At 42.9% G+C, this 27205-nt stretch overlaps 1 protein-coding gene and 1 long non-coding RNA gene across 2 annotated transcripts; both read left to right on the plus strand.

Annotated features, from left to right (window-relative positions):
* The first annotated feature begins 358 nt into the window (after positions 1-358).
* On the plus strand, positions 359-10069 carry LOC106577867 (uncharacterized). Its single transcript, XR_001322209.2, has 10 exons — positions 359-738; positions 2421-2492; positions 2666-2827; positions 4278-4336; positions 4508-4640; positions 5548-5619; positions 6789-6852; positions 6945-7056; positions 9306-9367; positions 9591-10069. It is a non-coding gene; the product is annotated as an uncharacterized lncRNA (long non-coding RNA).
* A 3064-nt stretch (positions 10070-13133) lies between these two features.
* Positions 13134-26105, plus strand: mfa3l (Microfibrillar-associated protein 3-like). Its single transcript, NM_001140478.1, is given in 5 exon segments — positions 13134-13195; positions 14079-14336; positions 14338-14505; positions 23650-23945; positions 24139-26105. Coding segments are annotated over 4 exon segments (1254 nt in total). The 5' UTR covers positions 13134-13195; positions 14079-14230; the 3' UTR covers positions 24823-26105.
* The last annotated feature ends 1100 nt before the right edge of the window (positions 26106-27205 follow it).

Genomic DNA, 27205 nt, shown 5'->3' on the forward strand with positions numbered 1-27205 from the left:
TGAAGATTATCTCATCAGTGAAGGCCCCTCAGAGACGGAAGGGGAGGACCATCCTCCTCAGTGAATTTCATAACAATTGAAATTGTCAAACATTTTAAAAGTTATCCTTTTTTTGATAAAACTATACTAAATATATTCACTTGTCACCAAATAACTGATTGAAACACACTATTATGCAAAGAATGTCTACAGTAGCCTCAACAGCACTCTGTAGGGTAGCACCATGGTTTAGCCAGAGGACAGCTAGCTTCCATCCTCCTCTGGGTACATTGACTTCAATACAAAACCTAGGAGGCTCATGATTCACACCCCCTTCCATAGACTTACATAGTAATTATGGCAACTTTCGGAGGACGTCCTCCAGCCTGTCAGAGTTCTTGCAGCACGAACTGACATGTTGCCCACACAATCAAGGGATCAGATAATTAATCTAGTACAGAAAGCATAAACTACAGCTAGCTAACACTGCGGTGTATAAAATGTGGTGAGTAGTGACTCAAAGAGAGAGAAAGACAATTGTTCAACAGTTTTGAACAAATTAATTTCTTCCAAAATGAAGGACAAGCAAGAGAGAGAGAGATTTCGTCTTTTTTTCTTCACTTTCAGTTTCAGTTACTTAGCTAGCAAATGCAGCTAGCTAGTTTAGCCTACTGAAACACCCTGCTCAAACACAGGGATGCTATGTTAGCTAACTGGCTATGACTTACCAACACAATACTGGAACTCTTCCAAGTCAAGGTAAGCTTTTGGTATTACTAATTTATTGCCACCGGGGCCAGCCGGTGTAACTGCTTATTGACAGTACACTAACGTTACTGCATGATTGTAGGGGTTTACTAACGCCTTAGTTATATTAGCTATGCTGACTATGAGGTTACTTGAGCTAATACGGTGACAACGATGTAAGCTGTTTGTAGAGGTTTGGCTTGGAAAGGTTTTCTCGCCTGGTCACTTCCAGCTGATTTGTTGTGCATTGAAGTCCACAAGCAGCATAAAATGAGGGACAGACAAACCAGCCTGCACATGTCCTCTATTATTATTGTTATTGTTCAGCGTTTGATTATTTTGACCATTGATTATTGTTGTTACTGTTGTCCCGTTGACAACATAGATTTTTATAATTTGTATTATGTTAATATTGCAAATCTCCAAAGTAAGCTTTGGCAATATGTACACTGTTACGTCATGCCAATAAAGCGAATTGAATACAACGTTGCTGTTATGAGAGTGAACTCTGTTTACCCGTGATCGGGTGTATTCATTTTGCCGATTCTCTTGAAAAACGTTTCTTAAATGGAACAAAACGGGGATACACATACCTGTTTGCAACTGTTGGACTAATGATTACACCCTATATCAGCTAGATGCAGGCAAGAGTGCCTTACATTTGTCTCTCGGCCTGTGTGCACCTACATTGTAAACTTTCATTCATAGGCTAGGTTGCAGCAACCTCATGGTGGATATAGGGACCATTCTAGTATCATGTAGTAGCCTAAACCTATCGCTGTTACATTGAACTGGGTGAATGGAATATGAATGAGAGTCATCCGATATGCTGTAATAGAAATAAAACCAGGCGCATGAAAATAAAATGGTCCTCTAACTGTATCTCACAGAACAAAACGTATAAACTCTCCTAAGCCTGTGTTTACCACAGACCTTATTTCTGGCGTTTATCGAAAACCCCTACAAAAACGCCATTCAATTTCCCATAGGCTTTGCCCAACAAACCATGGCAGAGTTAGTGCCTACAAAAGACTCCATTACTATCGAGCTCTATTCGCGCTGCCTTTATTGCAAGATAATCCACTCCAGTGTTGCTGTATGCAAGAGCAGGACAGCATAGTAACCTTACTACTTAGGAGTTTAGTTCGCAACCTACTACTGTACTTGTCTTGCCAGTAACATAGAAGGTACTTTATCAAGGTGCCAAGGATATCACACTCAAACTAAACATAGTATAATACATCTCATCATTATAGCATGATCAAGTTTTTCTGAAGATGATTGACATGGGATGGGTGAACAGTATTTACTATGTCTTTATGTCTTGTTGTAACTTGACCCAACCAACAATCAACATTAGTAGACAGCATGTAAATACCCTATCTGTCCATATGTCCCTACCTCCGTTATTGAGGAAACATTTACTTTCTATGCCTGTGATATGTTTGTCCCACCTAACTATCTTAAGATGACTGCACTAACTGTAAGTTGCTCTGGATAAGAGCTTCTGCTAAATGACTCAAATGTAAATGATGTAAAATGTGTCATCATGCAGCATGATGTCATGTGTTGCTGTTAACAATCGTACACTGTCACATTGTATATCTCTATTCCTCAGGAATGTTGACATACCACAGGAAAGCCTGCTCTGTCGTGTTAATTGTTAGAAACCTACCTGTGTGTTGATTTTACAGGAGCCATGAACAACGCTCGGTTTTTGACAGCTGTAAGTGCAGCTCGGAAGCTCTCCATCATCCGAATGTTGAGTAAGTCATGGTTCTTTGTCAGTTTTCAGGTTTGATCCATAGTTCAATTTATTACATTTTATTCAGTTCCTAAAGTGTAGGGGTAAAATAATTTGGTTCAGTGTAAGCCACAATACAATTTCATTATATGAGACTTGAGAAACCAACCTGTCTTTCCCACTTCCACCCCTAAGCTGAGCTCCAGCAGAGGTCTTCCCCTCCATGACCTCCCTGGCCGGAGGGGCTCCCAACACCTTCTTCTTCCAGTCCTGCTCCATCCAGGTGAAGAATGGGGACACGATCACCTTCGACGAGACCATGATGAAGAGGGCTCTACAGTACTCTGCCTCCAGCGGGTGGGAAACACTGGGTGTGTCTGAAATAACACCCAATTCCCTATATGCTGCAATACTTTTGGCCAGGATATTGTTTATTATGATTTATAAACTGGGTGGTTTGAGCCTTGAATGCTGATTGGCTGAAAGCCGTGGTATATTAGACCATATACCACGGGTATGACAAAACATTTATTTTTGATGCTCTGATTACGTTGGTAACCAGTTTATAATAGCAATAAGGCATCTCGGGGGTTTATACCTAAGAACAGCCCTTAGCCATGGTATATTGGCCATATACCACACCCCCCTTAAGTATTTTAGCCCACAAAAGGGCTAGTCTTCTAAAAGATCCTGGAAGCTTCTTCAGAGCATGATATTGTAACGACCTTAACCCAACACCTAGTGACCTCGTCAAGAGGTTCGGATCTCTTGGCGTAACGGCTAAGGTGTTGGGTTGACAGTTACTGGTTCGTGTCCTGGTCAGGGCTACCCTCGTATTGCTACAATATAGGAGAGTCAACAAGAACATAGCCTCCAAAATCTCCCCTTGACACAAACAGAGTAATATACAGTACATGGCTAGCTCTAACACACAATTCATATGGTCAGGAATTGGCTAAGTTTACAATGTAAAATCATTGGCCAGTTTAAACTTTTGACCTGTCACAGTGCTGTTCAACATTGAAAAGGTTAGGACAACATGACACCTATACTAGTCAATGGCAGTGTTAGAAGGGAGGTTATCTCTCTAATGGCTCCTTATCTAGCTTTATAACTATCTGTGTAAATAGTGTCTCGTATTGGTCTATAGCTCTCTCAACCCGTGTGTGTGTGTGTGTGTGTGTGTGTGTGTGTGTGTGTGTGTGTGTGTGTGTGTGTGTGTGTGTGTGTGTGTGTGTGTGTGTGTGTGTGTGTGTGTGTCTGTGTCTGTGTGTCTGTGTGTGTGTGTGTGTGTGTGGTCTGCATTGGTTCAATCACAGCTGATAAGAGATGCCGGGACAATAAAGCCAAGGCTGCGTCTCAAATGGCATCCTATTATGCACCACAGTATCCAATACACACATCAAATACTGAATATGCTATTAATACATACCTTGGCTGCTATTCAAATGTAATTATTAATGATTAGGCCTATTTCTAGTTTAAAAAAAGATAAGAGAATTGGGTGAGGTTTTTGTAACTGTAGGTTATTCTGTATGGGGTGAATCCTAACCTCCATTTTCACGTCTTTCACTTTGCCTCTCATTGACTTAAATAAAAATTCAACTAAACTTAGAATTCGCCCCTATGAATGGAAAGGTTAAAGTAACTGTCCAGTGAAAATCTGACTTTTGAAAGTTTATATTCTGTTAACTCATACCCAAGTAATGTTGTTGACTCGTCTTATACTCGTATTTGTGGCCAAAGCATAAATTGGAGAAAAAACGCTTCAGACTGTTCAAAAAAGGCTTTCTATTTCCTCATATAGGGTGATGTCATTCTCCTAATATTTTTCGTGACAGATGCCCACACCATTCTGATGTTGGGGTACGTCCACACCATTCCAACACAGAAAAGCTGCTTTCTAACAAACTTAATTAGAATTTTTTGGGGAAGGAAAACAATTTCACTCATATTGCAATTAATTATTGGTCATATTTCATAGAAATCTGGAGAAACACTGGACAGTTACTTTAATCGTCTTTCTCCCGTGTATAGAATCCCAGAGCTGTTGACTTGAATGAAGAACCTGCAAAAGAACCTTCACAACCCTCCTACAGCCAACTACAGTCCAGAAAAGGGTCAAATGGATATGTGTGTTATTACAGGCAGCCAGGTGGGCCTCTGCAAGGTGGGACTATCTCTAATGATCTCATGATACTGTCCTATTCTCACCCTCTCCTCTACTATATGGAACAATTTCAATGTTTTTACTGAGTTACAGTTCATATAAGGAAATCAGTCAATTGAAATAAATTCATTAGGCCCTCATCTATGGATTTCACATGACTGGGCAGGGGCACAGCCATGGATGGGCCTAGGAGGGCATAGGCCTACCCACTTGGGAGCTAGGTCCACCCGACTGGGGAGCCAGGCCCAGCCAATCAGAATTAGTTTCCCCCCACAAAAGTTTAATCAGCTGTCCGGGTGGATGGTTTCAGATGATCGCAGGTGAAGAAGCCGGATCTGGAGGTCCTGGGCTGGTGTGGTTACACGTGATCTGGGGTTGTGAGGACAGTTGGACATACTGCCAAATTCTCTAAAATGACATGGAAGCGGCTTATGGTAGAGAAATGAACATTCTGTTTTCTGACAACGGCTCTGGTGGACATTCCTGCAGTCAGTATGCCAATTGCACACTCCTTCAAGCCTTGAAACATTTGTGGCATTGTGTTGTGTGACAAAACAGAACATTTTAGAGTGACCTTTTATTGTCCCCGGCACAAGGTGCACCTGTGTAATGATCATGCTGTTTAATCAGCTTCTTGATATGCCACACCTGTCAGGTGGATGGATTATCTTGGCAAATGAGAAATGATCAATAATAGGGATGTAAATAAATTTGTGCACAGAATTTGAACAAAGTAAGCTTTTTGTGTGTACGGAACATTTCTGTGATCTTTTATTTCAGCTCAGGAAACATGGGACCAACACTTTACATGCTGCTTTTATATTTTTGTTCAGTATACTTTTGTCTACGTTGAAGGGAATGTTTTGATTCTGGGTACGGGATCATTCTTTTTCCTTTTTTTTGGTAGGTTTTTGAAATGCTTGTCAATCCTGGAGATGTTCTACTCCACGCATCAACCTACTCTGGAACTCTCGCTGCAGTAAGAAGCACTTCTCTTTCTCTCACACACACACACACTCTCTCCCTCCGGTGACCAGCACGGTATGATCCTGGGGGGCCTGAAGGAGGTGCTGTCCCGCGGCAGACGTCCACAAGCCACACACCCAGGGTCCTCTACACCATCCCCAATGGAGGAAACCCCACTGGGGCCTCCTTGACCACCCAGAGGGAGATCTACAAGGTACAGTCCAGTCTGCAGACCCATACACTCTCAGAAAGAGAAGAGTGCTATGTAACACCAGTTGTCCCTGTATTTAACCTTTATTTAACTAGGGCAAGTCAGTTAAGAACAAATTCTTATTTACAATGACGGCCTACACCAGCCAATACCAGACGATGTTGGGCCAATTGTGCGCCGCCCTATGGGACTCCCAATCACAGCCAGTTGCGATACAGCCTGGATTCGAACCAGGGTGTCTGTATTGATGCCTCTAGCACTGAGATGCAGTGCCTTAGACCGCTGCGCCACTCGGGAGCCCCGTAGGAGAACTCCTTGAAAATAGGCTCCCTTTTTCAGGTCAGAGAGAACCCTTTTGTGTTCTAAATATAACCTGGGTTTCAAATAGAACCTGTTAAAGGGTGCTATTTGGAACCAGAAAGAGTTCTATCTGATCTTAAATGGTTCTATCTGGAGCTTTTTTTCCAGAGGGTTCCCCTACGAGGACAAGTGGTGACACATATCACTATTTTTATGAGAATATAGGCCTTGTTCAAATACTTCCTTGAAGTAATCACAGATTTGAATTGGTGAAAGTAAGAAGTTGGTAACCTTGCTTTCACCTATTGAATCAGTTATAGATCAGTGCTTACCTCAAGGAAACAAGGAAGGAAGGATTTATAAAGTATTTAAACAGGGCTATGCATTAGCCAAGGAAAGAGAGGGAACCAATCTGAATCCATTGTTTTAGTTCTCATTAATGATTTCCCTAACGGTCTGATTCATGTTGACCAGCCTATGACTAGGGCCTGGAGTTTGACACGGTCCTGGTCAGGTCACAGGGCCAGTAAAAACTACTGACACTGAAACAATGACTTATACATATGGGAGCGAAATGATTGTGCTTGTTCTTTTCTGACCTGAGTGGAAAATTGATTTCCCTAAAGGTCTACTTCACCAGAACTAATCAGCTTTTGTTCTCGTTTTGACAGCTTGCCAGACAGTATGACCTCCTTATTATCGAGGATGACCGCTATTTCTTCCTAGTTTGAAAAGGTAAATATGGTGTCATTGTTTCATGTATTTTGACTTTGTGTGTTTTATTGGGACAGAGCACTGGCATCAACCCTACTGTATATCATAAACAGGCTGCTCATGCCTGCCTGCCTGCCTGCCTGAGCGAGCTCCCATGTTTCTCACCATGGACGTTGACGGGCGGATCATCAGGACAGACTCCTTCTCAAAGATCCTGTCGTCATGGTGAGGCACACTGTCAGATCGCCAAAGCAACCATGTGAGGTTAGAGGTCAGGGAGGAAGTAGGAAGTAAACTGTTTTAATTTAACCTTTATTAATGCAGGTTAATCTCATTGAAATAATAATCTATTTGGCAAGAGAGACCTGTTCAGTAGTCTGGGGTGGTCTAGCGGTCTATGCTGCTGCCTCTGGAGCAGAGGTCGGCTTTACCACTGCCAGAATGGATTCGAATCCAGCCCACTGCTCTTTCAGCACTCTCTCTCCTACCTTTCACCTCTATCTCCCTCTATCCAATAAACATACAAAGACTTTAAAAGTATCGTTAAAAAAAGATAACTGTTTAGTTTCAGTTATTACACTATTACTAGTTATATCAGTGTAATTTTGTAGTAGTCTCTCTCCCTCTGAGTACAGAGTGTTCAATGAGACGCGTTGGCTATGTGGTTGTCTATTTACACGTCTGAACTTGTTTACAGAGAGATTAAGTCAGAATGTGTGTAAACAGCTGGTTAGTGGCACCTTGATATTCCAGTTCATGTTGGACAATTTAATTACACACACACACAGACACACACAGGATGCATATGCAGAGAGTGTTCCCTTCAGTAATAGTCCATATGGACCACAGGGACTCTTGGGGGGTCCCTGTGTAGTACAGAGTGGTACTACACATCCAGGCTTCTACGATACCCACCAGCACCTTCACACAGGTGAATGAATCTCTACTTCTAACCCCAACACCCCCTTTAAAATGCATCACACTCCCCTTTAAAATACATGTTGTAATAAATTACCACACCTTCCCCTTTAAAAGTAAGCCTAATAGTAAACTACCCCACCATCCCCTTTAAAATAAATGTACAAATAAACAAGTAACTACTATTATGTACATGTAGCATGGATGTCTTAGTAAACTTTCATACCACCCCCCTTTAAAATGCATGGTAGGTAGTAATAAAAACTTCAGCCATCTTTCATTTCATGTGATTGTATTTTCTACTTTGTGTCTAGTCTCTAGTCACTTTTTAAATCCCATAAGAGGCTTCTTTCCTGTGACTGTAATAAGAGCAAAACTTGAAAACTCCTGGGGGATATTCATTAGTGCACACCGTCGCAACATGTTTCGCAACAGAAAATGAGAACAAGCGTTTCTTATTGGACAAGTTTAGGTAGTCCCTCCCCATGTTGGTCTGTTTGCTTCCCTTTGGTTCCTAGTGAATAGCACCATGATTAAAAAACCTTTTAAAGTGCTTTTCCCAGAAGAGACAGTTGGGCTGGGTTTTAATGAGACAAATGCAATCATCGAGAGAGAGATTTACAATTGTTCTATTTAATTGTGTGAATGTACTGTAACATTCTCAGTATAGATTAGTGACATAATTGTCTGTAATTACCTCCCAAATGGCACCCTACTCCCTATATAGTGTACTACTTTTGACCAGGGTGGTCAAAAGTAGTGCACTGTGTAGGGAATAGGGTGCCAATAGGGGGACACCAACGCGTTTCCCTGTAGATGAGAGTAGACAGAAAGTGTTGGTAGTTTAATCAGTGTCATCACCGAGGTTAACACAATGCTAATTCACCTTTCATGAGCTGGCTGGAAGAGCCAGTCCCACTCAGTCACTGCCTGCTCTTTGTAGACCAACGTCATGTCATCGTGACACCTGTGGGTTATTTTCTCACACGCAGGAGGAAGTTAGGGAATAGATAAATGAGGATGTGTGATTAAAGAACAAGCACACTGTCTAGCGCCCTAGAATAGATGGAATTACATCGGTCGGTCTGATCGTCACTTCAATTTCTCCTCAGTAAATGTAGATGATACAGAAGTATGGAATGTTATAGACAGTATGGAATATAGAAAGAGTTCATTCCATTTGTTTACAATGTGAGAGAAGAAAATACAAAAAAAATACAGTCATGATATAGCTATACTGTATATTCCTTTTCCCTGGTCAAGTTCTCAAAGGTTGGTAGTACCTTACATTATTGCTCAGTGGGGGCTGGTGAGAAGTCTCGCATGACTACCAAAACATTAAAATGTAGCTGGCCAGCATGCGCACGAGATTTGGTTATTGGTGTCGAGATTGTGGTGACTTCTACCTTTGACTACTACACCCTGGCCTGGTTCTCAGTCTCCTCTCTCGATCTCTTCCTTTCTCTCTCTCCCTTTCGCTCTATCTCTCTCTCCCTTTCTCTCCATCTCTCCCTTTCTCTCCCTCTCTCCATCTCTCTCCATCTCCCCCTCTCCAGCTCATTGTGTCCCAACTGCTGCATGGCTGGGGTCAGGAAGGTGTCCTCAACAACATAGATGGGTAGGTCAAAGGTCGTACCAATGTCACCTGAATAAACAACACACCGACAGATTTGATCACCCTGTTGTTGCAGGAAATTCACACAAGCATTGATATTTAACCCTTTCTCCTATGCTGAGTCTCCTCCTACACATCTGAACAGCCAATACATCTCTGTTGCTAGACAGAACCTTAGTGATATCTGTTCTTCCTCACTTCATCTGACCTGACCTCTGCCCCAAAGTGCTCACTCCTCCCCAACTCACGGCTGTCATGGTGACTGGTACCAGGCTGTGTATCTTCTCCCAGAGGATCCCTGCTATAGGATCCCTGATGGCTAACAACAACATATCCCGACGTAATGTAAACTTTACCCTCTCTCGCTCAGTGACATGAATAAGTATATTTCATATTCTCAGAACCCAACATTGCTAAACATTGTATCTGTAGTGCTAGGCAGGAACCTAAGTGATATGGGCCATAAACCTTTCTTTCTCCCTTAACGTGACCTGACCTGACCTCGACCCCGTTCATCGTTAATCCATGGCTCTCTCCCCTTATCAATGCCTGCCACGTGATCACTTTTCCTACTCTCAGGACCTTCCCCCTAGAGATAACCCTTCACCTCTGCCCCTCGGCTATGGCACCCCTCAGGTCTCATTACAACTAATGATTAATAACATTTAAAGTTCAGAAATCCAAACCCATCAAAGCCTAACATTATTAGAAAGCCATCACATAACACAGTGCTAGGAGCTTGTTAAAAGGTTATAACAAAAAAGTCTATAGAGGAATTAGCGTTTTGCTAAAGGCATAATACAAGAAACAATCCCTGCACCAAACAATACCTAGACCCAACCATTCTGTTTCTCTTTCCTGTGTGTGTGTGTGTGTGTGTGTGTGTGTGTGTGTGTGTGTGTGTGTGTGTGTGTGTGTGTGTGTGTGTGACAGAATGGCGCGCTGCAGGCATGTTCCTGTGGATCAAACTGAAGGGCATCGCTGACACCCAGCAGTTGATCATGGAGAAAGCTCTGAAGGAGAAGACAAACACGCACACACCTTACCTCGGGCTCACCACAGCTGACACATACACTGACTAAACTAATACAGCCTGTTTGACTGAATGAGATTATGTTTGGGGTTCTAAAATAGTCCACTTATACTGAAGTCATGCATCTTTGAGAGGTTCCTGTCATTTAAAATGATCTATATTTGGGATATTTTAAGGACAGGTTGGCTACAGGTAACCCTACTGTGTATCTTGTGTTATTTGGTTGTCTAGGTTTCTAGTCTTACTCATGCATCATGATCAGCAGCAGGAGGTTTGCAGGGCGGGGCTAGTGTTGTCAGGAATAGGATGTGGGATAGGATGGAAAACAGCCAGTATTCACCAAGGCAAACGGATTTAAAAACCCACCGTTTCCCCTCCCACACGAGAACACTCCAAATCCACGCTGATTGGTCTGTTTCTATGTGAAAATAGCAGGGAACACTTTCAGATTTTATTTTATAATCTAACATGGGGGATTTTCCCTCACAGCACTAAACAATTGAAGCCTTTTGCAGTAGATTATTAGGCTTGTTATGTGCAGAGTGGGACTGGGAGAGGAAGAAACAAAGAGCAACTCTAATATCAGCACACAGAATCTCTAAACAGCAGTTTTATGACACATAATTCTGAGCTTCAAGATAAGAGAGTGTGTGTGTGTGTGTGTGTGTGTGTGTGTGTGTGTGTGTGTGTGTGTGTGTGTGTGTGTGTGTGTGTGTGTGTGTGTGTGTGTGTGAGAGAGAGCAAATGGAGTCACCAGGCTATGATATAAGTTCATAACCACACCACCACCACCACAGTTTTGGCTCTGTCATGAGATTTGGTATGTAGGTCCTGGTTTGTTGAATATTGTCTGTTGTCCTAGGTGCTGCTCGTCCCTAGAGGTGTATTCATGATCAACATCAGACCCTTGTCCTTATGTCAGAGCGGCCTTCTCCCTCTCCACACCGCAACAGATCGATGAGGTGAAGAAACACACACAGACACACACACACTTGAAGTCAATAAATGAGTAATAAATATACCTTCTCTCTCTTTTTACACTGGCTTTCAAGAGGCTCTGCACTCATCAAGGAAACTTTGTAAGGAGTACTTCAGATAACAAAAATATTAACTGTTTTCATTGACAGATATATATATTTCAAATACTGTACATTAATTCACACTTGAATCACAGAGATGCTAACTTACCTCGGACAAGATACGCATTTTGCCTTGGAGATAACTGTAAATGTAGTCACCATGTGGCAGTCATCGGCCTAGTTTAGTAGCTAGCACTGTGTAACTCTGTTAACATCTTTACAACTAAATCAGCATTGCTTGAGCCAAGCATTTCTGAACAAAAAAATATTCATTGTTTTTAACTGGTTTTATAACTTGAGAGGCACCTAGGCAGCCGGCCACGTGTTTGTGTTTCATCTGAAGCAACCCCTATGTCTTACTCCTGCTTAGAATTGAATTTGCAGTTCATTGAAACTCTGCTGTTGTGTATATTTATTGGGAAATAACACTCTTTCCACAATATCAACACTTGCTAATGTGAGATAGCTAGGGTTATGGATTAATGAATTGAGTCTTTTAATAGCACGTGTCCATTTCAGAGATTGATTCATGCTTTTAAAGCACCGACAAGGTCGGTCAATAATCCACTCCGGAAGGCAGATATGACCTACTTGGGTTGAGCCAAACAGTTTGTTCTTTTTACCTGAACTTTATACACTCTCTTGTGACTGCAACAGTTTGTGTGTGAGTGTGTGGAGAGAGAATGTGTGAAGAGAATGTGTGAAGAGAGTGTGCCTGCAAATTGATTTAATTTGTTTGTATCCTAGTTATTTTGCCTATTCAAATTAGTCATGTTCTGAATACAACTCATCTCATTGGTCATTTATATATACAAAGGGAAGTCCGAGGATTAAATAGAACCACAACTTTAACTGCCCTGGCATTTGGCCTCTTCATCAGTCTTCAGTACTGTAGTTACATCCATCAGATTGAACAATGCAGTGGTTGATGATGGCAAACTGCCTGGACCTCAGAGAGAGTGAGACACTGGTCTCTGTTTACTGTCTGGAGAACTGTATGTTAATGTACAAGACTTCATAGAAAGAAAAAGGGCAGACACAAAGCAGTAAGCCCTAAATGTAACCTACAGTTTAGTTCATAAATGCACTTCATTCATTCATGAAAAAAATGACATGTTTTAGTTTCTATGTGTTTTAGTTCTTGGAAGAAGCTTGGGCTCCCGAGTGGCGCAACAGTCTAAGGCACTGCATCTCAGTGCTAGAGGTGTCACTACAGACCCTGGTTCGATTCTAGGCTGTAGGCGGTGCACAATTGGCACAGTGTCCGGGTTAGGGTTTGGCCAGGGAATTTGTTCTTAACAGGCTTGCCTAGTTAAATAAAAATAAGTGATGATGTTCTTTTCAATTAAACATTAAAAATTGAAAGAAAAAAAAAATCTTACTTTTCTAGCTACATTTAATTCCACTAATGACACATTCATGATTGCCATGTGGACCCCTTCAGGTCGGATCAAATAAAATTCGTGCGTGGCCAATGACCGACCTAGTTTTCTTGCTGCTTGCTTGTAATTTGACTAGGGTAGGGAAGCAGAACGCTGCAGCGCTACGAATGTTGTGTCAAGCGGCCAGCTGAGCAAAAGACGAGAGATTTGAGGATGTGTAATAAATAGCGGAACGCAGCGGTGTCCGAAAGACAGACGGCGATCTCCTTCTTGACCGCATAACGATAAAACATCTTTAGTAGCTAGCTAAGCAAACATAACAGTGGACGACTATCGTGTAAGTATGCAATCAGATGTTGGAAAACGTTATTAATCGAGATAGCGTTATCGCTAGCTATGATGATGGTTAGCTACTAACGTTAGCAGTCATCATTCCCTGTACCTAGTAACGTTACTAGCTACAGTAACCGTTGATTATTTTTCTGATAGTTAGCTAACGTTACTACATTAAACATTACATTTAACTAACGAACTATATTATGTGAGCTACTTGGCCGTTTATATAACTCCATCTAAGTTATCGCTAAGTTATCGATATCAAAGAAGCTAGCTAGTTAGCCAACCCGTTGTGTCCTTTCCAGGCTGGCTAGCGACGTTAACGTTAGGTTGCTAGCAAGCCTCCGCTGTTTTGCATCCAGACCAATATTAGCTTGCTATTGCAAATAGCCCAGAATAGCTAGCTAGGTTAGCTACTTTTTTTTGCATTCAAATTGTCGGTCAAATAAATATATTGATTTATACTACTAACTAGCTAACAGCATTTATTGTTATCAAGCAACGGATTTTAGACAATAAGTTAGGCCTAACGTTAGCTAATAAAAATAGACCGAAAATAAATATTATGTAGGCGTCAATATTATAATTATATTATGTCTGTAACATTGCAGCTCTATGTTGTAACAATGCATTAACAGATACTGTTGCTGTAACAACAATATTACATTCATTGTTGTCTTTACAGTAAAAAACTGTTATTGTATTTGGTAGTGTTTCTTTGTTGTTGTCTAAGTCAAAGACTATTGGGTCGGGGAGTCATTTATCAACCAAAGGTCCCTGGCCTTATCTTTTGGTTCAGCAGAGAAATCATTACTATCTAAACAAACTAACTGTTCAGAATGTTCATGAGTGCTTTTCTTTCATTAATTGTTTCCCTCTTCCAGTGGAATGCTTCAAGATTTGGAGCAGAATACCAAATTGCCTTTCTTTACCGCAATCAGGAGATAGCCAGTATGTGTTGAACATGAAGACGCGAGTGGCATGACAAACTATCCTCGGGGGAAAGCGACGGTCAGGAAGAAGAAGAAGTGGGAAAATGAGTCGGTCAAGTGGCTACGCTTTTAGCCTCTTTCTACTGTCCACTATCAGCCTCTACACCGCCGGGGTTCTATCGGCGGTTTCAGATAGAAACAGCACAGAAAATCGGCACGGTGGCAGATGGTGGATTTGTCCCCCTGGTGTTCTCGAAAGTAAGCCAGATCATCGCCCGCGAAGGTAACTGCGCGCTGATTGACTGCAACGTCACTGGAGAGCCTGTACCGAATATACAGTGGTTCAACTCGCATGGAGACCTGCTGGACACGGAGACAAGTAAGTCAAGCTACTTTCATGTACAGTTATCAATAATATCCTTGATGTGGCTTTAGCCACAGAATCAGCTACTCTCAACACCAATTTGAACTGCCGGTGTCCGGCTTAAGGCAATACCATTCAAGTTCTATTTCAATAAGAAGGCGTTATGAAATAAATCGTGTGACTATGCAGACCGTCTGATGCAGAGGATGACAGGCATTAACACAAACTGTCATGAAAAAAGCTAGAATTATGATTTATAGTTAAAATAGCCTAAATCCCTGTAAACCACTGACTAAATCCCTCTGTATTTAAGTTTTTTTATGGCCAAAGGGCAGCATTTGTAGACTACAGTCAAAAATATTTGTGTGCTGTGGACGAGGGAGGGATAACAGAGGGGTGGGGGGGATTTCATAGGAAGGTCACATTGAGTAGTTGCATTATGACAGACTATGATGAGATATATATAAATAAATTTAAGGGGGATTATTTGCTGCGATTATGCAATGGCAACCCAGCAGATAAGCATAATCATACACCAAAGCCATGATGATGATGATGATGATGATGATGATAACAAACCAAACAAGCTGGCCTGTCCCCTCTTTTTCCAAAACATCAAGAGTTAAAAAGTTACGGCCACTACTTAACTTCAGATACTTGATAAAGTACATAATATTGCTGGCATTTATAGCATACTATTGTCATTTTTCTCTCTTTCAGTTGTCATTTTTCTCTCTTTCAGTTGTAATCTATCTACTGTAGCCTATATCAAATCAAATTTATTTTTATATAGCCCTTCGTACATCAGCTGATATTCTCAAAGTGCTGTACAGAAACCCAGCCTAAAACCCCAAACAGCAAGCAAAGCATGTGAAAGAAGCACGGTGGCTAGGAAAAACTCCCTAGGAAAAACTCCCTAGAAAGGCCAAAAACCTAGGAAGAAACCTAGAGAGGAACCAGGCTATGAGGGGTGGCCAGTCCTCTTCTGGCTGTGCAGGGTGGATATTATAACAGAACATGGTCAAAATGTTAAAATGTTAAAATGTTCATAAATGACCAGCATGGTCAAATAATAATAATCATAGTAGTTGTCGAGGGTGCAACAAGCACGTCCGGTGAACAGGTCAGGGTTCCATAGCCGCAGGCAGAACAGTTGAAACTGGAGCAGCAGCACGGCATGGTGGTCACTGCCACTACCTAACTGTTTGTAGATGCATAATACAGTATTGAGCTGAATGTAGGTCATAAAACAGGGATTTGATGTGTTAGTATATATGAATGGCATCGGATAGGATACTAACAGGTAGGATACTAATAGGAGATTGACTGGTAGGATACTAATAGGAGAATAAAAGGTAGGAAACGAATAGGATACTAACGGTAGGAGGATCCTAATAGCATACTAACAGGTAGAATACTAGCGGATATAATTATCAGGTAGAATACTATCAGGTAGGATAGTAGAAGGAGACTAATAGAATACTAACAGGCGGGAGACTAATAGAATACTAACAGGCGGGAGACTAATAGAATACTAACAGGCGGGAGACTAATAGAATACTAACAGGCGGGAGACTAATAGAATACTAACAGGCGGGAGACTAATAGAATACTAACAGGCGGGAGACTAATAGAATACTAACAGGCGGGAGACTAATAGAATACTAACAGGCGGGAGACTAATAGAATACTAACAGGCGGGAGACTAATAGAATACTAACAGGCGGGAGACTAATAGAATACTAACAGGCGGGAGACTAATAGAATACTAACAGGCGGGAGACTAATAGAATACTAACAGGCGGGAGACTAATAGAATACTAACAGGCGGGAGACTAATAGAATACTAACAGGCGGGAGACTAATAGAATACTAACAGGCGGGAGACTAATAGAATACTAACAGGCGGGAGACTAATAGAATACTAACAGGCGGGAGACTAATAGAATACTAACAGGCGGGAGACTAATAGAATACTAACAGGCGGGAGACTAATAGAATACTAACAGGCGGGAGACTAATAGAATACTAACAGGCGGGAGACTAATAGAATACTAACAGGCGGGAGACTAATAGAATACTAACAGGCGGGAGACTAATAGAATACTAACAGGCGGGAGACTAATAGAATACTAACAGGCGGGAGACTAATAGAATACTAACAGGCGGGAGACTAATAGAATACTAACAGGCGGGAGACTAATAGAATACTAACAGGCGGGAGACTAATAGAATACTAACAGGCGGGAGACTAATAGAATACTAACAGGCGGGAGACTAATAGAATACTAACAGGCGGGAGACTAATAGAATACTAACAGGCGGGAGACTAATAGAATACTAACAGGCGGGAGACTAATAGAATACTAACAGGCGGGAGACTAATAGAATACTAACAGGCGGGAGACTAATAGAATACTAACAGGCGGGAGACTAATAGAATACTAACAGGCGGGAGACTAATAGAATACTAACAGGCGGGAGACTAATAGAATACTAACAGGCGGGAGACTAATAGAATACTAACAGGCGGGAGACTAATAGAATACTAACAGGCGGGAGACTAATAGAATACTAACAGGCGGGAGACTAATAGAATACTAACAGGCGGGAGACTAATAGAATACTAACAGGCGGGAGACTAACAGGCGGGAGGGGTAATGGGACACTAACAGGCGGGAGGGGGTAATGGGACACTAACAGGCGGGATGGGGTAATGGCAGGTAGAATGCTAACATGTAAGATACTAACAGGTTGGATGTAATAGAATACTAACAGGTTGGATGTAATAGGATACTAACAGGTTGGATGTAATAGGATACTAACAGGTAGGAGTATCCTGGTAGGATACTAACAGGTAGGAGTATCCTGGTAGGATAATAACAGGTAGGAGTATCCTGGTAGGATACTAACAGGTAGGAGTATCCTGGTAGGATACTAACAGGTAGGAGTATCCTGGTAGGATACTAACAGGTAGGAGTATCCTGGTAGGATACTAACAGGTAGGAGGATCCTGGTAGGATACTAACAGGTAGGAGGATCCTGGTAGGATACTAACAGGTAGGAGGATCCTGGTAGGATACTAACAGAGCTGGTAGGATACTAACAGGTAGGAGGATCCTGGTAGAATACTAACAGGTAGGAGGATCCTGGTAGGATACTAACAGGTAGGAGGATCCTGGTAGGATACTGACAGGTAGGAGGATACTGACAGGTAGGAGGATACTAATTGGAGACTAACATGTAGGATCCTGACAGGTAGGAGGATCCTGACAGGTAGGAGGATCCTGACAGGTTGGAGGATCCTGACAGGTAGGAGGATACTGACAGGTAGGAGGATCCTGGTAGGATACTAACAGGTAGGAGGATCCTGGTAGGATACTAACAGGTAGGAGGATCCTGGTAGGATACTGACAGGTAGGAGGATCCTGGTAGGATACTGACAGGTAGGCGGATACTAATTGGAGACTAACATGTAGGATACTGACAGGTAGGAGGATACTGACAGGTAGGAGGATACTAACAGGTAGGAGGATACTAATTGGAGACTAACATGTAGGATACTGACAGGTAGGAGGATACTGACAGGTAGAAGGATACTAATTGGAGACTAACATGTAGGATACTGACAGGTAGGAGGATACTGACAGGTAGGAGGATACTAACAGGTAGGAGGATACTAATTGGAGACTAACATGTAGGATACTGACAGGTAGGAGGAGACTGATAGGATACTGACAGGTTGGAGGATCCTGACAGGTAGGAGGATACTAACAGGTAGGAGGATACTAATTGGAGACTAACATGTAGGATACTGACAGGTAGGAGGATACTGACAGGTAGGAGGATACTGACAGGTAGGAGGATACTGACAGGTAGGAGGATACTAACAGGTAGGAGGATACTAATTGGAGACTAACATGTAGGAGGATACTGACAGGTAGGAGGATACTGACAGGTAGGAGGATCCTGACAGGTAGGAGAACACTGACAGGTAGGAGGATACTGACAGGTAGGAGGATACTGACAGGTAGGAGGATACTAATTGGAGACTAACATGTAGGATACTGACAGGTAGGAGGATACTGACAGGTAGGAGGATACTGACAGGTAGGAGGATACTGACAGGTAGGAGGATACTGACAGGTAGGAGGATACTGACAGGTATGAGAATACTAATTGGAGACTAACATGTAGGAGGATCCTAATTGGAGACTAACATGTAGCATACTAACAGGTAGGAGGATCCTAATTGGAGACTAACATGTAGCATACTAACAGGTAGGATACTCGTAGTATACTATCAGGTAGGATACAAACGGGTAGGACACTAATAGCATATCAACAGGTAGGATGCAATGAGGTGGCATACAAATGGGTAGGATACTACTATTATACTAACAGGTAGGATTCTAATAGGATCATTTCTTTCATTCAGTCCTAATCTATCAGCTATATGTGGGGGTGGGGGTGAGAGAAAAAGGAGTTGAGAAAAGATGTAGAGAGAATACTGTCTATGTAGAGAGAATACTGTCTATGTAGAGAGAATACTGTCTATGTAGAGAGAATACTGTCTATGTAGAGAGAATACTGTCTATGTAGAGAGAATACTGTCTATGTAGAGAGAATACTGTCTATGTAGAAAAGATGTTCCAGATAAATAGTCAGCTACAATAATGAAGAATCTAAGCTTTTAACCGTGTGAGTCACCTGCTATAAAACAGGAATGCTAAATGAGCATTGTGGGTTCCATTTTGAACAGACCTGTTGGAACTTGCTCTGGCGCAACAATCATTACTGAACCACTAGGGCCTGTTACCTGTAGCATGCAAATAACATTTAATAAATTTGTCAATGTTTAGATTGATATTTGTTGTGGTCATAGCTGGGGCTATTTTACTGATGGATGACGGTGAGCCAGTCAGTAGAAGACTTCATGCTCCACAAGGCTCTGTCACAGACCTGTTATGACATGCACAACAGTTGTTTCTGCCCTGTTGCTCACTACTTTTCTTTTCTAGCTGTTGACACTTGTTTTTTAGAGGGCTTTTGCTTTCCACACGCTCACGTACTTTCGAAGGAAGCCTTGAAACACTTCACACGGGGGCAGGGGTGTATACGCTTAGAAGTCTCTCTAGTCTCATGGAAATAAATTGATGTCCAGGTTCCCCGGTACATTTCCTTTACGCGTTCAGTTTTTTTAGAGACACGACAGACAGGCTGGAGGCTTCATGGATTTAAGTGTGTGTGTGTGTGTGTGTGGGAAGCGAAGGTGTGTGTGTGTGTGTACTAGTCTATTCATGCTCTGTCTTAAGCCTAACACTACTCGCCTCCAGAATTGGTTTCATGCTCTCTCTCATTCTGTGATACTCTCTCTTCCTCTGAGTCACCCACCCACTCAGGATGAGCTGTCAGAATCTGGAGAGAGAGAGAGACGTGAAGTCATCCATCCATCCACTGTCTCACCACATGCCTACGTACGTTGATGTTCTAACGCAATGGCAGATGATGCCACTTCATGCAGCGATAGGAGAATAGTGGTCAATGTAGACTATGGTGAAATATAGCCTGGATGACATTTATACTGAACAAAAATATAAACACAACATTAAAGTGCTGGTTCCATGTTTCATGAGCTGAAATAAAAAATCCCAGAAATGTTCCATACGCACAAAAATTGTATTTCTCTCAACTGTTGTGCACACATTTGTTTACATCCCTGTTAGTGAGCATTTCTCCTTTCCCAAGATAATCCATCCACCTGACAGGTGTGGCATATCAAGAAGCTGATTAAACAGCATGATCATTACACAGGTGCACCTTGTGCTGGGGACACTAAAAGGCCACTCTAAAATGTGCAGTTTTGTCACACAACACAATGCCACAGATGTTTTGAGGGGTGTGCAATTGCCATGCTGACTGCAGGGATGTCCACCAGAGCTGTTGCCAGATAATTGAATGTTAATTTCTCTACCATAAGCCGCCTCCAATGTTGTTTTAGAGAATTTGGCATTACGTCCAACCGGCCTCAGAACCGCAGACTAGGTGTAACCACGCCAGCCCAGGACCTCCACATCTGGCTTTTCACCTGCAGGATCGTCTGAGACCTGCAACTGGACAGCTGATGAAACTGAGGAGTATTAATTTCTGTAATGAAGCCCCTTTGTGGGACAAAATGTATTCTGATTGGCTGGGCCTGGCTCCCCAGTGGGTGGGCCTCTACCCAGTCATGTGAAATCCATAGATTTGGGCCTTATTTATTTAAATTGACTGATTTCCTTATGAATTGTAACTCAATAAAATGGTTGCTTTTTATTTTTACCTTTATTTAACCAGGTATGCAAGTTGAGAACAAGTTCTCATTTACAATTGCGACCTGGCCAAGATAAAGCAAAGCAGTTCGACACATACAACAACACAGAGTTACACATGGAGTAAAACAAACTTACAGTCAATAATACAGTAGAAAAATAAGTCTATATACAATGTGAGCAAATGAGGTGAGATAAGGGAGGTAAAGGCAAAAAAGGCCATGGTGGCGAAGTAAATACAATGTAGCAAGTAAAACACTGGAATGGTAGATTTGTAGTGGAAGAAAGTGCAAAGTAGAAATAATGGGGTGCAAAGGAGCTAAATAAATAAATAAATACAGTAGGGGAAGAGGTAGTTGTTTGGGCTAAATTATAGTTGGGCTATGAACAGGTGCAGTAATCTGTGAGCTGCTCTGACAGCTGGTGCTTAAAGCTAGTGAGGGAGATAAGTGTTTACAGTTTCAGAGATTTTTGTAGTTCGTTCCAGTCATTGGCAGCAGAGAACTGGAAGGAGAGACGACCAAAGGAGGAATTGGCTTTGGGGGTGACCAGAGAGATATACCTGCTGGAGCGCGAGCATGTTGCGTTAATATTTTTGTTCAGGATATTTTGCCTTGATGGGTATAACAAAAGAGCTTGTTAATATATTGGATATTATACCAAGATTAGTTGTAGCCTAGTAGTAGAGGAAGACGAACCAATTTCGACAGATGTTTGTTACATGCTTTAATGTTTGGCTGGCTACTTCCTTGGTTCTACATTTACATGATAGCTTGTTTGTTTGTGTTCCGCTCCAGGCGTTTGTCTCCCTGTTCACCAGCAAGCACCACATGGTATTTTCCCAGACAGATTGCCGCTTCCCTCAGCCCCACTCTCTATTTAAATATTGACCACAGTCTGCATCCCAAATGGCACCCTATTCTCTATTCACCTTGTCATCCCCAGGACCAAGCTTCGGAAACAGGGCCTTGTCCAGGTTTGCTCCTAGGCTCTGGGACTCCATCCCTCTAGCCATGCGTGACTCTGCGTTCATCACCATCTTTCAGTCCCTCCCTTCTTTGAGCCCAACCCTCTCTTTATTCATGTCTTGTTTAGTCTGTTTTGTTTGTTTTGACTCCTGTTTTCTTTTTCATTTCTATAAATTTGAAAGCGACATTGGGTCCTTGAAAAGCGCTATAGAAGGCCCATTTATTATTATTAAGTCGCACTACTTTTAATCAGAGCCCTATAGGCCCTGATCAAAAGTAGTGCCCTAAATAGGGAATAGGGTGCCATTTGGAATGGAGAAATTTAAATAAACAAGGAACAAAATGCATCGTACTGTGACACTTTCTGTATTTTGAAAGTTCTATATCTAGAGAACTTGATTGTTGACATGCAACATGTTTTTGGACTGTATCAACAATAGACTAATGAAACACAGATGGTTTCTCAGTAACTAATAAAAAGGGAAGTGGTCCGCTTCAGGGGGTCGAGGATTCCAATCCAAAGTATGTTTAAAAATAGCTGGTTGCTGGATTGCAGGCTCGAGGACAGTCCTGCAGTTGGCATAATATTATCACTCAATAATATCAATTATGCAACCTACTTAGTGGATTAATGAATCGCTGTTTGTTGCAATAAATTAATTACAGGAGTCCTTTATAGGCCTAGATTATGGGGGATAATGAATGAATCGAGCTCTGTGCCAAAAACATGCATTTCATTAGTGGCATAGCCTGATTCCAAAGGTAACGTGATGAGGGAGAGCTATAAAGTGGCTTCCGGACCCAAGAAGTACAGTGGAAGCATAAAAATAGAATGATTTTAGAATTTTCTTTGGGGGGGGGGAATGGGTTGAATGGGAATTTCCATTCTATTCCTTCTCTTTCTATGCAGTGCAAACCCAAAGGCCTTCTCAGAAAGCCTGGCCATGGCAGCTAGCTATAAAAAGCTGTTGCACGTGACTGTCTTGGAAAAACTAGTAGATACCTTACCCCCTGGCCTAGCATAGCCTAGCATAGCATAGCCTGGCCTAGCATAGCCTGGCCTGGCCTAGCCTGGCCTAGCCTGGCATAGCATAGCCTGGCCTAGCATAGCCTGGCCTAGCATAGCCTGGCCTAGCATAGCCTGGCCTAGCATAGCCTGGCCTAGCATGGCCTGGCCTAGCATGGCCTGGCCTAGCATGGCCTGGCCTAGCATGGCCTGGCATAGCCTGGCGCGGCCTGGCCTGGCATAGCCTGGCGCGGCCTGGCCTGGCGCGGCCTGGCCTGGCATAGCCTGGCGCGGCCTGGCCTGGCGCGGCCTGGCCTGGCATAGCCTGGCGCGGCCTGGCCTGGCATAGCCTGGCGCGGCCTGGCCTGGCATAGCCTGGCGCGGCCTGGCCTGGCATAGCCTGGCGCGGCCTGGCATAGCCTAGCCTAGTCTGGCCGCTGTCTTTGCAACCAGGAAATGCATATTGCACTGACCTTGAATCACAAGAGGTTGGTGGCACCTTAATTGGGGAGAACGGGCTCGTGGTAATGGAATGGCATCAAACACATGGTTTCCAGGTGCTTGATGCCATTCCATTTGCTCCGATACAGCCATTATGATGAGCCGTCCTCCCCTCTGCAGCCTCCTGTGATTTGATTGAACCATAGAAAGGATAGCTCATTCCTTGAAGGAAAATCGACCCTGTTTCTATGGTATGATATTTCTTTCTGTAGCAATGTATCATGAGCTGTTCTAGTTAAGTCTGTCCTTTACCATTGTTCATGTGAAAAACCGACAGTTAGTTTGGGTGAATTTTGGGTTTAATTGGTGGGGGCCGATTTTGAAGCTACAGTCCTCTAAATGACAGTCTCCATCTGTCTCTCTCCTCCGAAAGGTGACAAGTGGTTGCTGACGGACGATGGCATCCTCAACATCACAGAGATCACGTTCGCCGACCGTGGCAAGTACACGTGCATGGCGTCCAACGTGCACGGCAGCGCCAACTGCACGGTGACCATGCGCGTGGTCTTACACAGCGGGGACCTGGGGGCCTACTATGTGGTCGTGTGCCTCGTCACCTTCACCATCATCATGATCCTCAACATCACGCGCCTCTGCATGATGAGCAGCCACCTGAAGAAGACTGAGAAGGCCATCAACGACTTCTTCCGCACTGAGGGCGCCGAGAAGGTTTGTGTCGCATTTTGCTATACTTGTGAGGATCGTACAAAGACTTTGCTAGTAACTTTGTGTGTGTGTAACTGTTTTGAATGTACATAGGTGATGTTTTTAATAAAACATTTAAAAAATCGAAACCTTTCCATCCATGATAATTAAATGTCCAATAAAGTTAAATTCCAATCTATTCTCTTCTATTTTAAAGCTCCAGAAGGCGTTTGAGATCGCCAAGCGTATCCCCATCATCACATCAGCCAAGACCCTGGAGCTGGCCAAGGTGACCCAGTTCAAGACCATGGAGTTTGCCCGCTACATCGAGGAGCTGGCCCGCAGCATCCCGCTACCCCCGCTCATCATGAACTGCCGCACCTTCATGGAGGAGATCCTGGAAGTGGTGGGGGTTGAGGAGATGAGGCACACGTTCCTCCGCCAGGCCCCAGAGGGGCATCACCTGGGCGGGGCATTGGGATGCCGGGCAGCCCTGGTGCAGGGGGCCCTGGTTGGGGTGGGGCCCGGTGATGTCTTCACCATCCTCCGGGAGAGAGATAGGGAGAGGGAGCGTTCCGGATCCCCTGCAGCGGATTCTGACGACGCATCGTTGCACGAGCAGCCTCAGCACATCGCCATCCAGGTGTCCATCCACCCTCCGCTGCCCATGGAGGCCCCGGCTTTGGCCGAGGCCACGCCCTCATCTCCTCCGCCATTGGCTCCCCTGCACCTAGAGGAGGAGGAGGAGGAGGAGGAGGAGGAGCAAGAGGAGCAGGGTTCTGAGCCGGAGCAGGAGCCAGTGGAGGCGGCGGCGTTGGGGGTGGAGCTGGAGGCGGAGCCAGATCCAGAGGTTACTACTAAACTACAGCCTGGTCAGGTGATTTACGAAAGCTATGTGTAAACCACAACAGGAGGAGAAAAAAATAACGGGATGAACGATCCTGTCCTATGCATTTCCCTCCCCCACCCTCAAAAACATAGAATATGTCAAGAAAAGGTCATTTTATTTCTCAACAGAACTAGCTTAAAACTGGAACCTAGATACTACGTATGTAGGTCCATCTGGATTATATTCTAATAATCTAGTCTGGATTCCAATAAATCAACTTGATAAGACATTGAGTATAATCATCATCCTTCATGCTTATGGATCTTCATGTTGAATATATTGTGGCTGGAGAGGATAACCAATAAGCGATATGCGTAAGTATAAAGCATTGCAAAGGGCCATTTTAATTAGTATTAGTGAGCAGACGAAAGAGCTGTTTGTTTTTCCGATTCAAGCATTTCCTAAATCGATTTCAGGAAGAAGAAAAAAACGATCGACTTGTTGACGGTTATGCTTTTATCTCTTTGCAGTATTATTCCGTTTTACGATAAATTCATAAATGAGCTCTTCAAGCTGCCATTGTGCAATCACTGTTACTAAGTAGACCACAAAGGCTTCTTTTGTTTCAGCTTGAGAAGACTGCACATTATCCTACCACTGTTACAACCAACCGACCTGAAGTTTCAGTATCATGTTATAGTACGTCAAATGCATGCTGGACTCTGAGAAAAAAAAGATGGATTTGAAAGTGTGGTCTATAGTCAAATTTAGTCAGTTAAACTCTATACAAGTGATTTATATAGACTGATATTACTTCTGTAACGGCTGAATTATTGGATCATGAATAACATTTCAGGGGGATGATTGAAGACCTAGATGTTTCAGGCCTTCTGGTCTGTGATGCACGTAATTAACAATTGCATAGCCACTATAGGCCTTCTAGTGTGGTTCATTGAAACATTTTGAGAAATTACATTTATTATTATTATTATGCCCACTGTGGTGTTTTGACTTCCTAGATGTTAGACGTTTTACAATTTTGCCGCCTTTATACGGTCTGTTTGTTTCCAATATTTCCATCTTATTTTCTCCCATTTCTTTTTGTAATATGTTAAGTTTCTTATCTCGTTTTAAATGGGCCTCAAACCCCAGCCCCCTTCCCCCTCTACGTGTTTTAATTAAAGAGGCTTCATTGACAGTCTGATGCATGTGAAATGAGTGCAACGTATTGGGATTAGTCTTTTAACGGGACTAAAATATTTTATCTGCTTAATAGTCTGGGTGGGGGTTGATGTTGCTCTGCTTTAAACTATACTCTTTTTTTTTGTAGTGAAAATAAAGTCTGTGTGTTACCATGGTTTCCTCCCAGTTTGGTTTTAATTGTGCAGTAACAAAACATTATGGGCCGTCCTAGGCCTCTCCCTCCCTCGCTCTTTCTCTGAGGACCAAGGACACCTAATCGTCACCTGATTCATTCCCCCAATCAGCCTCGCCGGCTCCCACTACACCAGAACAAAAGGCACCCATCTTGTTCTTGTAACCATAGTTTTGGTGGTCATTACACATGGGTCGCGAGCTAGCAAGAAAACATTTGTTTTAGCTCACTGCTCATCTTGGCAGGAAGGACTGTTCATGGGAAGTAAAGTATTAACCTAAGCATGCGTAATGTGTCGCTACTGACGGCGGTGTACACACACAGAACTAGCCCAGTGGATGTTAAAAGGACAGGCACAAAGGCTTGTAGAGCAGATAAGAATTTGAATGGAAAACCAGTCCTAGGCCAGTGACTGACAGAGCGTGAACGATCCCTGTAATATGAGACGTGTGTGTGTGTGTGTGTGTGTGTGTGTGAGAGAGAGAGCCGACAGTGTAAACTGACTGGCATTACAAGCTGACTTCTAGGCTTTGTCTATGTACTGCTTCCAACTCTCACAAAGACCGGTTTGTTTTGGAAGTCTGGGTGGCATAGTCCCCTCTCTTTCTGTTCTTTAACCAAGTGTTTATTTTCTCTTTCAAGCAAGTGGAATAGAGAAACAAACAATATATACAGTAAATATTACACCCACAAAAGTTCCTGAAGAATGAAGACATTTCAAATGTCATATGTGCAAAGAGTTAAAGTACAAAAAGGAAAAAAAACATATGGGTTGTATTTACAATGGTGTTTGTTCTTCAGTGGTTGCCCTTGTGGCAACTGGTCACAAATATTGCTGCTGTGATGTGGGTCTGTGTAATCTGAGGGAAATATGTCTCTCTAATATAGTCATATTTGGCAGGAGGTTAGGAAGTGCAGCAGTTTCCACATGTTGTGGGTAGTGTGCACATACGCTGACCTGGCTCTCAAGGCAGGCTTTCTCAATAGCAAGGCTATGCTCACTGAGTCTGTACATAGTCAATGCTTTCCTTAAGTTTGGGTCAGTCACAGTGGTCAGGTATTCTGCCACTGTACTCTGTT

Source organism: Salmo salar, chromosome ssa18, assembly GCF_905237065.1.
Source record: "Salmo salar chromosome ssa18, Ssal_v3.1, whole genome shotgun sequence".
In the NCBI taxonomy this organism is placed as follows: domain Eukaryota; kingdom Metazoa; phylum Chordata; class Actinopteri; order Salmoniformes; family Salmonidae; genus Salmo; species Salmo salar.